Source organism: Aquarana catesbeiana, linkage group LG04, assembly GCF_042186555.1.
Source record: "Aquarana catesbeiana isolate 2022-GZ linkage group LG04, ASM4218655v1, whole genome shotgun sequence".
NCBI lineage: Eukaryota > Metazoa > Chordata > Amphibia > Anura > Ranidae > Aquarana > Aquarana catesbeiana.
Genome location: NC_133327.1, coordinates 287,590,703 through 287,605,819, shown reverse-complemented (window position 1 = coordinate 287,605,819; position 15,117 = coordinate 287,590,703). Strand labels below are relative to the sequence as shown.

The 15,117-nt window shown below is 40.9% G+C and overlaps 1 protein-coding gene across 4 annotated transcripts in view; it reads left to right on the top strand.

Moving 5' to 3' along the window:
• The window catches only part of LOC141139984 (glutathione S-transferase 3-like), a 90,783-nt gene extending 76,228 nt beyond the window's left edge, over positions 1–14,555 (top strand). For all 4 annotated transcript variants that reach the window (XM_073626662.1, XM_073626659.1, XM_073626660.1 and 1 more), the window contains 4 exons: positions 1,474–1,606; positions 6,461–6,602; positions 12,375–12,500; positions 14,293–14,555. In XM_073626662.1, the coding sequence (XP_073482763.1) occupies positions 1,474–1,606; positions 6,461–6,602; positions 12,375–12,500; positions 14,293–14,412 (521 nt within the window). In that variant the 3' untranslated portion in view covers positions 14,413–14,555. The remainder of the gene's footprint in view (positions 1–1,473; positions 1,607–6,460; positions 6,603–12,374; positions 12,501–14,292) is intronic.
• The last annotated feature ends 562 nt before the right edge of the window (positions 14,556–15,117 follow it).

The following is a 15,117-nucleotide window of genomic DNA, read 5'->3' as shown; positions in this document are numbered from 1 at the left end:
GCAATAGAAAGTACTATTTTAAAAATACATAATTTAATAGAATATTTAATTTTTAACCAGAGTTTAATATCACTTTAAAAGTAAATAAATAGAACTTATTGTTTTTTAACAATGTTTTGAAGCTGTATAAATATGATTTTGATCAGCGGTAAACTGATTTTTTTTCTGAAAATGCCAGCACCATGGCTTTATTGTGCCAATATTTATATTCATTAACCCGGAGGAGGTATGCAGGTAAAACATTTTTAACTTTCCTTAAACTTTTCTGATGTGCATACAGGCTCTGGCTTAGAAAGCATTCAGACCCATGGGTCAGCATTACAGCCATGTAAAGAGCATTTTTTAGAAGGTTAGCAATGATATCTCCTGCATCTCTTTAAATAATTCATTTAACACCTTGATGACCACAATATGTAGATTAAGGTTCTCAATAAAAGTTTCTAGGGTTTTAAAAAATATTTATCTATGTCCCATTTTAGAACTATGAGCACACAGCGGTTTCACTGACAGTCACTCATCTATAGAAAGGGTCTGACACCCCTTAGTGTGGTTCCTGATCATGTTATCACTATGACAGCCAGACAAGCCTGTTAGCTCTAGGTGTCACTGTATACTGCACAGAGAGATGCGCAGTAATAGCTGAAACCAGCTAGTTGCAACTGCCACTGTTTATGAACAGTAAATTCATTAAAGTTTTTACATTTTGTTTACAATAATATAAAATGTCTATGTACTGAAAAAATACTACAGCTACGTGAGGTATATAATTGACGCCGGAAATATAGAAAAAATCTGAATTCAATTCATATTTTATTTTGCTATTTACTGCATGATGGCTGGTGCTCAACCATAAATATTTAACATGCATCAAATCATTTGGGATGATAAACGATGTCACTCCTCAGCTTATAATTGAGATACTCCACATGTGATACTGTATTAGGTTCACCAACACCAGGACCACCAGATGTCTTTCTCTCTTGGTCCTACTTCTTTTAGGTCTTCTTCCGGCAGGGGGCGGTCCCAGTCCCTGGATGATGATTAATACACTGAACGTTCAGGGCACTGTGCTCAGGGTACCCTTCATTCACAATCTTTCCCCAGTCCCCTAGGTTGAGTGCCATCGGGTGTCATTCAGCATGGAAGACTGAGTACTTCTTTTAGTAATAAGGAAGCACTGCAGGGGACACCTGCAAATTAAATGTGAACATTGCAACCAATGCTGTTTTGTTGTATATATCAAAGTTAGCCCAAGGTTGAGGTTTAAGCCAAGGCTAGTTTATGCAATGACAGTAGGTTCTTCATTGAGCAGTTGCTCTTGGGCCCTGGACCCCTCAATACAAAGCATGTACCTTTCTAGAGGGCTGATTGAAGCATATTCTTTGTGAGATGCAATGGAAATATCAGAGTGATTGACTTTGGCTCAGCTTGACTCATATTTACTCATTCAGCACTTGTTCTTTTACATTCTAGGTGGAGATTTGCTGTTTCAGCAAGTTCCAATGGTGAAAATGGATGGCTTGAAACTAGTACAATCAAAAGCCATCCTGAACTACATAGCTGGAAAATACAACATATACGGAAAGGACCTAAAAGAAAGACTATTGTAAGTATTCACTGAATATAGCATACTTATAGAAATGTAAACAAAGTTAAAACAGTACGTATTGCATTTCCAAAGGTGGTGCAATAAGTGCGGTTACAACCTATAGTAATAAATTCAACTGTGCCATATTGTTATACTAGGATTCCATGGTCTATTACCCACACCCATTTAAAAAAAAAAAAAATTTTTATCATTTATAAGTGTTAGGTTGGGTTCACCCCCTGATACATTTTCTATTGAAATTAATGGAAACGCATTAAAGCATATTTCAATGTTCATAAACATGCATCATCATGGGATGTAAACTCACGCTGCAATGCATTTTGAATAAAAAGTCAATGTGCATCATAATGCACATGACACATTTACCATGACATGCACCTTTAACTCAAAAAGTAACAAAGAGAAGCCCAAAAAAGAGTAACCTCCCCCTTTGGGGGACCACGTGGTTTGATCAATAATACTTGTATTGAAAAGATTGTTTACAAAAAGGTAATAACAAAACAAAAGGTTTTTGATGGGCTGTTTTGCGAAATAAGTAAGCTGCCTACGAGAGCTTGATTTAGACAACAATAATATAAATCAGCCCCACAAGATAAACCAAGATGAATGGATTAGGATATGGCCGGGAGCCAAAGTACGGTAGCCTAATCTCAGCTTATATTGACTATATTGTGAGAAATATTAGTAAGCCCTGGCGCCAACCAAAAATATGCTGAAAACTGTGAAGCTGCCCCTTTAAGTGATTATACCACCTCTAAAAAGCAAAGCAATGAAAAGCAAGGTGCTAACACATATGTGATAATTGCATGTGAACAAAGGATAAAAAACAATCCAAATATACTTGAGAGTTCAAAGGTGAATTTTTTTTTATTTATAAGAATTATTAATAAATATTGCACAGTCCAAGAAATTTTCCTAAATCTTGCTGAAGAAAGCTTCAATCACCATGCTCCTTGTCTTAAAGGTGCCTCAGATACTCCTCATATATGTGCTCCACCACAAAGTGGAAGCTCCTGATCATGCTGACAAGAGAAATGCATTGAGGCTGTGCGCCATATGTAACATAATTTCATTTTTTTTATTTGGTTTGAACATTCGGCCATTTGGAACACATGCCAAACCATCCTTCCTCCCACACAGGTTCCTATTGGTCTATCTCACCATGTTATCTGGGACAGTCTCGCGGCCAAGAAGATGACTGTGAAGTGTTGCCAAATTGAGCTTAAGCCACTGATCCTCTTATCTGCTACCCAACAACGTCCAGTTCCAGTTATACCGCTCTCAAACTGCAGTGGCCATCAAGTCCCATCCAGATGATGTGGATGGCTTGGTATATTCTGCACTGTTCACTATGGACAAGGACAAGGTGTCATGGGGTGCTGCTTTTCAGGAACTACAAGGGAATGCTTACAAGGCCATTCCCCTGCTTAAAGAGAGGGAACAGCTGTGACAGAACTTTAGGGTTGCCACCTCATCCCTTTAAACCCAAACACATATTAATTACAATGGTTCTGTGGCTGATTAAGGTGGTATTTAAACTCACTTGGTGCCCTATCTGCATTAAACTAGCCTCAGAACCTGTGTAATTCATATGTGTTCGGGTTTAAAGGGATGAGCTGGCAACTCTACAGGACTTCCTGTTCCTGAAGAGAAGTTTTATTATAAGCTTAATAGATGTCAGGCATGTTTAAAACTTAGTAAATATATATTTTTATGAGAAATATTGCTGTGTAACGGTTTTATGACTTGAGGATATGTCTGTAAGTGATAAGGGGAATTTACCAGAAACATTGAGAATGTGGCAATTCTGAAAAGTCATGGATCAGCGCAAGCTGTTGACTTGGGCATTCATGTGTCTAATTAAATATTGCTCTGGGATCAGATCAAAATTATTTAACCAATGTAATGACAAATGGTGTGCGATTTTTTTTTTTTTTATTGCAGACTACATACACGCTATATGATCAACAAGGGTTGGCGATTGTTTTGCTTGTAAGCTGACCTCCACATGCTTGTCGGATAAAAATCTTATCTAATTCAAAGCTACTCACAGTCTGTTGCTGTTTGCTTGGGAAGAATTCCTGTTCACATAGCTAACTTATCATTCTCTATAGTCTAGTTCCCTGGTTGTCATATTGACCTTTTGTCTTTAATACGTTAAGTCATTGTCCCAGAACAAGTATGCTGATTAGGACTTCTGACTTTATTCTGACTTTCCTGGTTTGCATACTTTTTCCAGGTCAGTAACTCAGCAGATATTGTAGCCTTAAGCTGGCCTCTTACAGTGTATCACAATCTCATTGTACAATTCACTATTTTGTTTAGTGTACAAAAATCTGAAGCTGTATGGGCTCACATTAAAAAATGTGAAATCTGGATGAGGTTGCATGAAACATAGGATGTTGGTGAAAATGTCATCACATTTTGACTGTAGGATATGTGCACTTTTTTTTTTTTTTTTTTTTACCATTCTGTCAAAATTAAGTTGATTTAACCACTTCAGCCCCAGAAGGATTTAGCCCCTTAATGACCAGGCTATTTTTTGCAATACGGCACTGCGTTACTTTAACTGACAATTGCGTGGGTGTGCGATTCTGTACCCCAAAAAAATTGATGTCCTTTTTTTCCCACAAATAGAGCTTTCTTTTGGCGGTATTTGATCACCTCTGCGGTTTTTATCTCTTGCGCTATAAACAAAAAATAACCAACAATTTTGAAAAACAATATATATATATATATATATATATATATATATATATATATATATATATAACTTTCTGCTATAATACATATCCCCAAAAAAACTAAAAAAACAAATTTCTTCATCAATTTAGGCCCATATGTATTCTTCTACATATTTTTCGTAAAAAATCCCAATAAGCGTATGTTGATTGGTTTGCGCAAAAGTTAAAGCATCTACAAACTATGGGATACTTTATGGACTCTTAATTTTTTTTTACTAGTAATGGCGGCGATCGGCAATTTTAGCGGGACTGCGACATGCGGTGGACAAATCTGACCCAAAGTGACACATTTTGGGGAGCAGTGACACCAATACAGTGATTAGTGCTAAAAAAAAAAGCACTGATTACTGTATAAATGACACTGGCAGGGAAGGGGTTAACATCAGGGGCGATGAAAGGGTTAAATGTGTTCCCGGTTGGTGCTTTCTTACTGTGTGGGGGAAGTGCTGACAGGAACAACACAGAGATCGCTGTTCTTACTCACTAGGAACAGCAGATCTCCATGTTGTCCCCTGTCAAAATGGGGATCTGCCTTGTTTACATATTTATTGTTTTTTACATATTTTACATATTATTTATTGTTTTTTTCCTTTATATGCACTCTTGTTGTCTGATCAAACCTAGCTATGAGTAAGCATCTTTGAATGTGAAACGCGTTAGCTATTTTATGCCCACTATGTCCACCTTTTGTTTTGTTTGCTATTTTGGATTTTAAACGCATTTTTTTAATAAAGATGTTTTTGCATGGAGTGCGGCAGTCCGGGACTTCTTTTCCTTCGCTGCCTTGTTTACATAGGCAGGTCCCTGTTCTGCCTCTCTGTGAAGCGGATGGCGGGCAGACACCTCCCCTATGCAGCGGGCGGGCGCATGCCCACACTATCCATTGCATGAAATAACGTACAGGTACGTTGTTTCACGCAATAGAGATACCCTGCCGCAGTATATTTGTGTTGGGCAATCTTCTAATTCATGGGCACCGCACTGCAGTGTTTTCTTATCTCTCTTCAAAGCACTAAGTCCTGTAGCTGTCTTCTGCTCCGTTCTTCTGTTATCAGCCTGATGACTTCTGACAAGCTTTTCGTCAACTGAGATAAAAGCAGCCAGGGTTTTGTGTTGGGGAGAATGCTATAATAAAATTAAACAGATCCCTGAACTATTCAACGATCAGTTCTGAAAGTCTCTACCTATGAGGAGAGGGGGTGTGTGCCTTTCCTCCAATCAGCTATCTTGGCTGTATGTCCAGGCTTCACTGCACCAGGAAGAGAAAATCTTCTAACACCATGTGCACTTTCTAAAGAATATATAAACCTGAAGACAGCAGATATACATATGTAAAACTTATGTAGGGAGATTTGTTTCATCCCTGTGTATCATCGGAGGCTGTTCTCTTCACTGGGAATATGTGAGGGTTTACATCCACTTTAATAATTAGAAAGTGAAATAATTAGAATTGGAAAGTGATGTGTCTGTAGTTGCAATGTCTCTGCAAAGGCTTTCCTCACACCCTTATACTCACCTTGCCTGCGCTCCCTTGCTGTTCCTTCCTCTGTCACAGCCAATACCAAAATCATCATTGTGGGCAACCAGGGAGGTGGTAGTGTAACTCCCTTGGTCATGTGACAATGCTCCGGCACAGCAAGTGACTACTGGATAGAAGCACTATCACAAGAGAGGAGGTTGAATTTTCCTCCACCCTTGTAAGCACAAGATGGTGTATCCGGCAAAAAAGAATAGCAGACATTGGTTAGTATAAAAGGGACAGAGGAGGCCATTTTCAGAGACATTGTCATTTTGCCCTGCATGTTCACAGTGACAGTGGGGTTGATTTACTAAAACGAAAGAGTGCAAAATCTGGTGCAGCTCTGTATAAAACCAATCATCTTCCAGTTTTTTGTCAAAGCTTAATTGCTTAATTGAACAAACTTTTCAAAGTTAGAAGCTGATTGGCTACCATGCACAGCTGCAGCAGATTGTGCACTCTCTAGCTTTAGTAAATCAATCCCGGTGTCTCTTTAATAGCAGGGTTCTTCTGTGACTCAGTCCTACACAAGGCTGTACTTAGAGAAGGGTATAAGTGATAATTACTTTGCATTTTCTTGTGTTCCAGCATTGATATGTATACTGAGGGGATCGCAGACCTAATGGGATTGATTATATCATTATTCTTTATGGCTGAAGCTGAACAGCAGAAACAACGGGATCTTGTAAAACAAAAAGCTTTGAACAGATATTTTCCAGTTTATGAAAAGGTATGATTTTTTTTCTTTTAACAAAGTTCTACATAGGTTTAAAAAGAATAGAAGTGGATGTATAGCCTGTCCATAATCTATTATGAATCAGGATAAAACCTGTCCCCATCACTACACACTACCTACACCCTCTACGCTCAGTGAGTTAAAGAGTAACTCCACTTTTGTTGAGAAAAAAACATTCCCCTCTGGGTGATCTACAGTATGTACATTGCAAGGATTTTGTAGATTCCTACCTTTTGTTATTCTGAAGAAATCCCTGTGTGTTTGTGTGTATCCATGTGGGAAAGTAAAGTGGGGTACACTCTATAAGAAAATCGGGCAAACGTTCGTCCGATCTCTCTCGATGTTTAACCGCAAATCGAAACCCGCGACAGAAAGTTTGTATGAAAATTCTTACGAATTTTCTCGTATGACAAAGGCATTTTTGTTGTTTATTGCTTCTGGTCATGCGCAGTCTTTCTTTTCTGATATTTCTTCTACAAAAATCGTACTAAAATGGTACACATAAACCACTTGCCTACCAGGCAGTAACACCCCCTTCCTGCCCAGGCCATTTTTCAGCTTTCAGCGCTGTCGCACTTTGAATGACAATTGCGTGGTCATGCTACACTGTACCCAAACTCATTTTTTAGCATTTTCTTCACACAAATAGAACTTTCTTTTGGTGGTATTTAATCACTGCTGGGTTTTTTATTTTTTACACAAAAAAAAAAAGACCAAAAATTTTGAAAAAAAATGTTTTTTACTTTTTTCTGTCAGTAAATTTTGTAACTAAGTAATTTTTCACCTTCACTGATGTGCGCTGATGAGGCGGCATCGATGGGCACTGATAGGCTGAACTGGTGGGCATTGATGAGGTGGCAATTATGGGCACTAATGAGGTGGCACTGATGAGGAGGCACTAATATGCCGTACTTATGGGCACTGATAGGTGGCAGTGATATGTGACACTAATGAGCACTGATAGGCGGCATTGATGGGCACTGTTAGGTGGCACTGATGGGCACTAATAGGCAGCAGTGGCGGGAACTGATAGGCAGCAGTGGCGGGAACTGATAGGCGGCACTGGTGGGCATGGATAGGTGGCATGGATAGGCGGTACATATGGACACTGATGGGCGACACTGATGGGCATTGATGGACAGCAGTGATGGGCATTGATGGGCAGCACCGATAGGCGGCACTGATTGCCAGCACTGACTGGCATGGCTAATGGCCACTGATTGGGGGCACTTTTGGGCACTGATTGCTGCCACTGGTGGGCACTGTATGCTGGCATTGGTGGGCACTGTATTGTGACACTATATTTCTTTATTGTAATCAGGGCACTGATCATCAGTGCCCTGATTACATTCCTACATGTCCCCCTGTGAGGAGATGCCGCTGATCGGCTCTCCTCTCCTCCCACTCTGTCAGTGTGAGGCAAGGAGAGCCGATTACCGGCACTTCCTTGTTTACATGTGACCGGCTGTGATTGGACACAGCCGATTACATGGTTAAAGAGCCATGGAGGCGGCTCTTTACACAGATCGGGGTTGTGCCTAGCAACATGGTGCGGCCGCGATCGCCGCGCTGCGCACCCACCGCGGGCGCGCGAGAGTGGCCGTTCTGGGACGCCATCATATGACGTCATCCCAGAACAAGAGCTGCAAGCAGTTAAACGAAAATCGTTAGTTCTGTTCCTGTACAAGAAAAATCTTGGAGTTTGTCTCTTCGGGAATTTTCATACGGAAATTTGGAATCAGCTGTCGAAAGTTGCATACACACTATATGAAAATCGTACGAAAATTCTTTGGACGAAAATGTTTGCCCGATTTTCTTATAGTGTTATGGTTCTTATAGTGTGTTAGCCTTAAGTCTAATGGGAGTGGTTTCATAATTATCAATCATAATTATCAATCAGCTGCAGCACCTGCAAAGCTCTAATGAGGAAAGCTGCTGGGCCTGCATCCCTTTAGACATGATTTCCTATTGGAAGTATCAACAAAAATTACATTTTTGTTACAGGGGATGCCTGAAATCTGACTTGCATATTAGTTCAGACTTCTGGGAAAATTGGTGAGCCAATCACACAAGCAGCAAATTACATATCTGGGGGGGCGTTCTGTACACATTCTGTGTACAGATCACCTCCAGGCAGCCATATTGCATTGTATTTTCAGAAAATTACAGCTCTGCAGATTGAAAAGGAAAGGTCATTTTAACCACTTGCTTACTGGGCGCCTAAACCCCCCTCCTGCCCAGACCAATTTTCAGCTTTTAGCACTGTCGCACTTTGAATGACAATTGCGCGATCATACAACACTGTACCCAAATTACATTTTTAGCATTTTTTCCCACAAATAGAGCTTTTTTTTGGTGGTATTTGATCACCTCTGGGTTTTTTATTTTTGTTAAAAAAATGAAAAAAGACAGAATTAAAAAAAAAAAATACAAAACCGTTTTATATTTTGTTAATAAATTTTGCAAACAGGTAATTTTTCTTAACATTGATGTACGCTGATGAGGCTACACTGATGGACACTGATAGGCACCGATAGGCTGGGCACCGATAGGCTGCATTGATGGGCACTTATAAGGCGACACTGATGGGCACTGATAAGGCAGCACTGATGGGTGGCACTGATGGGTGGCACTGATGGGCGGCACTAAAGGGCATTGATAGGTGGCACTGAAGGGCACTAATAGGTGGCACTATTAGGTGGCACTGATAGCTGGCACTGATGTTTGGCAGTGATGGGCACTGATCAGCACTGGTAGGTGACACTGATAGGCAGCACTGCTAGGTGGCACTGATAAGGCACTGATTGGCACCACTGGTGGGCATTGATAGGTGGCACTCGTGGGCATTAATAGGTGGTGGGCACTGATTGGTGGGCACTGATTCGTGGCACTGGCAGGCGGTACTTGTGGGCACATTTGATGCGGCTTCCCCTCTCCCTGCTCTGGACCGATGTCCCTTCAACAGAGGCCGGTGATCGGCTTTTATTTTTCTCCTCGTGCTGTCAGCGTGAGAAGAAAAAAAAAACAGATTACTGATCTTCTGTTTACATCACGTGAACAGCTTTCTGCTGACTGACAGCTGATCACGTGGTAAGGGGTTGGGATCGACCCCTTACTCCAATCTGCGGTCACCCGAGTCTCACCGACTCGGGTGATCACAGTGCGTGCCCTTCAGGGGGGCGTGGCCAGCTTGCAAAGGGGAGGATGTCTATTGACGCCCTCCCGGCAAAGCAGATCCGCGCTGTAGCCATCATTCGGCTATAGCACGGATCTGAAGGATTGAATAACATTCAATTACAATATGACTTGTGTCACAATTGTATATGCTATAATATTTTTTCCCCACGAAAGTGGAGTTACCCTTTAACATAACATTCCTATCTGTTACCATATTGAACACAGAACCTCAAGAACACTTCAATAACTCTGCAGCATATACATTTTTAACAAATCAGAGGTGGTTTCAGTTTTTTATACCCATTTTGGGGGGGGGGGGGGCACTGACACCCTGCCGAGATGTATAATAAATTTGTCTTTGTGTAGATGCCATACAACTACTGATCGATTATTTTTTCCTATGAATATGCATGCTGATATTCCCCATGCATATAATGCAGGAGAATCGCCAGATAATCTAAGCACACATCTAATCTAGGGCATAACCCAATTATTGGTGCAAAATTTCACTCTGAACTGATATTGTATTACTTCTAGAATAGTTGTCTGTCAATGTTTTCTGCTACGTATAAAAATAGCACTCCTCATCCAGTCAGACTGAAGTTGACTGGAAATGACCATGATCACCTCATGTCAGTGGGTGCCATTTAAAGCCGACTTCAGACAAAACTAAAAAAAAATGGAGCTTTGCACAGGGTAGGTAAATGTTAAAACTGCTGTCAAGTTTTTATCACTGTGTGTCCTCACTAAGGATTGCTCCCTGTATTTCATATTTATTTGATGGATTTCAGACAGAACAGAAAGTATGGGAAAATCTCCAGTCGTGACCAAAAAAAACCTAAAACCTCTCTATTAGTAGAGAAGGATAAGAACCTCTGTGAGATGTGGATTTTTTTTGTGATTCCACTTTTGTTCAGGTGATGGGTGTCAGGCGGAATAGGGATAGAGTGAAAATCTCATAAAACATGAGCCTAACATAAAGTGAATAATTTTGTTTGTAATGCCTCATACTGGGGAGTGGGAGACTTCAATGTTATGCTATGGAAAAGCCTCATGTAAAATTTAGGGGGAAGTCATTACACATAGATTTCAATACACAGTTAAGTCCTCTAGGACACCACTGGGAGCTTCTGGACTACACAATCAGCCCATGCCCCAAGCTCTGAACTCTCTGATCAATGGCATCTGAGACACAGGCACATTCTCTGAAGACACAGAACAGTTTTCACCCATTGGTTTCATTGCACATCACAGGAGGCCTCTTCCCTTCTTTTCCAAATGTGAGAGGCATGTTGTCCTCTTTGTCTGCTAAACACCTTGCCTCTCGCCAAGTTTTGATCCCCCAACTGGCACTCTATTCAATTCTCACAGGATAAACTCTATATTGGTACAGCTGGATATGAGGAATAGACACACTTTGCTGAAATCTCAAGGTAGTACATAGCATCTAGATCTTTGGGTCATACACTCAGCTGCACAACAATAAAATTAATGTGAAACTAAACCCTCCTATGCTTTACAGCCAAGAAAGTTGCCATCTTAAAGTGAAACTAAAGGTTCAATTTTGTTTTTTTCTTATTTTTCATCATACTTACCTCCACTGTGCAGCTCATTTTGCACAGAGTGGCCCTGAACCTGCTCTTCTGGGGTCCCTCGGCGGCTCCCTCGGCTCCTCCCCGCATCAGATAACCCCCTAGGAGAAGCACTCTCCCGGGGGGTTACCTTGCGGGTGCGCTCCTGAGTCCAGCATTCGGCATCCATAGACGCCGAATGCAGGACTCGGACCCAACACCCCCCCCCCAGCGGCCGCGTCATTGGATTTGATTGACAGCAGCGGGACCCAATGGCTGCGCTGCTATCAATCTATCCAATCAACAGCCGAGAACCCCCTAGCAGAGAGACGGTGCATCCCCATGGAACAAGTTTGAGGGTTCAGGTAAGTAAAACGGGGGGGGGGGGGGGGGACGGTCACTGACAGGTGTTTTTTCACCTAGGATGCATTAAGGTGAAAAAAACACGAACCTTTACAACCCCTTTAACCTCTGTTTGATTTTCAGTTGCCATGGTGCTGCAAATATGTTCATTTGTGACACCAGCTATTTCATGGCTTGACAGTCCAGTTGAGAGCACGAGCAACTGTGATGGTTATCATTCACGTCATGCCTTGAATGTAACTGTTTTGGGAAACAGTTAAATCAGTGGGTTTAGTTGCATTTCAAGGTAATCAACTTGGTTGATGGATCTGTGGATATGTAGCAGTCATTTCCAACAACAGTCTCTTAGGCATCCTCATAGGAATTCCTGGGGGAACCTTCTTTAGAACAGAGAAAAACTGTTGACCCTATAGCAGGTCAAGGTATATCCAGCACACAGAGAAAAAATGTTATTTTAGTGACTGCCTTCAACACCCAATACTTCAACTGGTGCCCTTTTCTCTGATTGTAAGAAGATGTCGTCCGATCATAGAACAGGAAGTTGGTTGCTATACGGTGGAAGAAATGGGGCCAAACTTTGTAAGCACTCCTTACATGGCAATCTCTGTGATTACATATACTTTTTTTGTGTAGCTAATCTGTTTTATTTGTTTAGGCTTTGGCAAACCAGGAATATTTAGTTGGAAGACAATTTAGTATAGCAGATGTGCAGCTCCTGGAAGTCATTTTAGCAGTGGAAGAGCTACATCCCGTTATCCTGCAAAACTTTCCAAATTTACAGGTAAAAAAAATTACATACTTTATGTGCAAGTTCTGCTATTTTTTTTATTTAAAGTATAGGTTACCTTTTTCTGAAAAACCCTTGTGATAGTGCAAGACCCTGCCACTGTGATAATGTAGGAGATAATAACACAGGATTCGCATTACCAGTTAATGCAAAGTTCCAGACTGTCATTTCTGAGCGGAGAAAGCTGTGTTTTTCGTTTTTCTCCAGATTCTGTAGTCCCAGAATGGGGCCTGAAGCTTGAAGGTTCCAAAGTGTATTGGGTGGGAAGGAACCTTCAATCCTGTGTCCAGATTTTACTAGGTGCCTGCAGCCTGGGTGAGTACACAGGTGTGCAGGGTCGTATTTATTCAAGCCTGAGAGTAGCTTTGAGCTCCCAGTTTGGAGACAGTGCCCATACTGGAGACATGAGGTCTCACCCAGCCAGCCAGAAGTTGGGAGACAGAAGGTCTCAACCAGGGGTCAGAGGAGCCCCAGCAGGAGTCAAGAGACAAGCGGTTTCAACCAAGGGGTAGGGGTGCCCTGCTAGCTGCCAGGAGACAGGAGGTTTCATTCCAGGAGTCAGGTAGGCTCCTATCCGGGTATCATGGGGAACAACCTATCCATTGGCCAGGTGTGGGTCATGCAGCAGGGCCCTGTGTCTAAAGGCTAAGTGAGCCAAGTGAAACACATAATTCTGCGCTGCCCGGAGAAGTGAGCAGCTAACACGGCCAGTAGGATATGTGCACAATAAGAACATTTAAAAAGTGTAGCGCAAATATGAAAAGTGAACTATCAACATCATATAAACAGTAAAGACTGGTGCATCATCAAAATTGAAAAACAAAAACAAAAAAGGACATCAAAATGGAGTGTTGTAAGTCCCATATATAAGAACAACTTCATACGTGGATCATGACACTGTGCACGTAAAATCTTGAAGTGAAAGAAAGCACCACCACCATGGTGGAAACCCCTGCATGGGCAACTGATGTTTATGTTCACTTTTTATGTGGTTCAATAAAAATGGGCTGCAATGCCCTAAATACAGATTGAGCTGGCGCAACTCACTGGAAAAGCAAATACCACATGAGCATAATCCCCCCCCCCCCCCCAATACCACACCCTATAACCTCCCACCATGTCCTTAGCTATTATGCTCTAATTAAAATCACACAGTTAACACTGTCCCCCTCTACACTGCCCAGCTCTCTCCTTCACCAGGCACTATTTACTTACCCCCTGCACCTGTGTGCCAGTACTCAGGTATGACTACAAGCTCTATAGAGATGAATGAAAGTGCCCAACTTTGTTCTTCTATTTATCTCTATAGAACATGTAGCCATACCTCCACACTGCAATATAGTCATTGGCAGAAAATTTAATGAAAAAACTGCCCGGAGCAGGCAATAAACAGTGGGACCCCGTCTGAAGTTTAATTTTAACTGTAATAGCTATGGGAGGATGGGGGATCATAGTGGGATACGTACCGTGTGCTGAATCATTTTGCAATAAATTGATGAAAAATGTTCAGCTGACAGGAAAACTATGTCTTTTCAATTACACCACTCCAAAGTGGTGGTTTTCCATTATTTGTTCTATACTGTATATACTACATGAACATCACAGCTGAATCTCAACTTTGCATTATGCTTTCAGAGGTCTCCAAGGAATCTCAGATTATTAAGTTATTACCTTCGCGTTTACAAGGCTTATGTTTTATACGCTTTTTATGTCACCCTATTCAAACATATTTTTTATTTATATGAAGGATGGCTTTTAATACACTGTTGTATTGCTTCTTTTGCAGGCTTTCAAAGGAAGAATATCTTCAATCCCAACAATTAAGAAGTTTTTGGCCCCAGGAAGTAAAAGAAAGCCTATTGCTGATGCAACATATGTAAACAACATAAATAAAATTTTCAGCTGAACAAGAAATATCAACACCCGTGTAAAAAAAAAAAAAAGTACAATGAATAATATGCATACTTTTGCACTCATATTAAAGTGTGCAGTTTATATGTGTTTGAAGTTTATATTTCAGAGTTTTTATTAAAGACTCTATGGAAATTCTATCTATTTTATTTATTTTTAAGAATTTTTTTTTTTTTTTTAGCTGGATGTGCCTAAATGATGCAAGTGGAAGGAGTGTGAAAAGCCTCATACACATGATCGGACTTTCCGACGAGAAATGTTCGATAACGGGACGTTGGCGGTAAATCCGACCGTGTGTATGCTCCATCGGACAATTGTCCGATTTTCCGCGGACAAATGTTGGCTAGCGTGTTTTAAAATTTTCTGCGAACAAATGTGTGCTGTCAGATTTTCTGAGCGTGTGTACACAAGTCCGTCGGACAAAGGTCCAAAGTACAAACACGCATGCTCGGAAACAAGGACGAGCCGGAAGCCGTCGATCTTGCAAACTAGCGTTCGTACTGGAGAATTAACATTCGTGTTGTGGCAAATTTTGGAATCTCCAAAAGCAGAGCACAATTCTCTTCTTTAATGGGATAATAATTAAGCTGCTTTGCTGGTGATACTGATGGAGTTATTGCAAACAAATTTTCAAAGGCTTTTTTTTTTTCTAGTGATATCAAAAATAATATTATTATGCTTTTTAAATTTTATTTGGGCA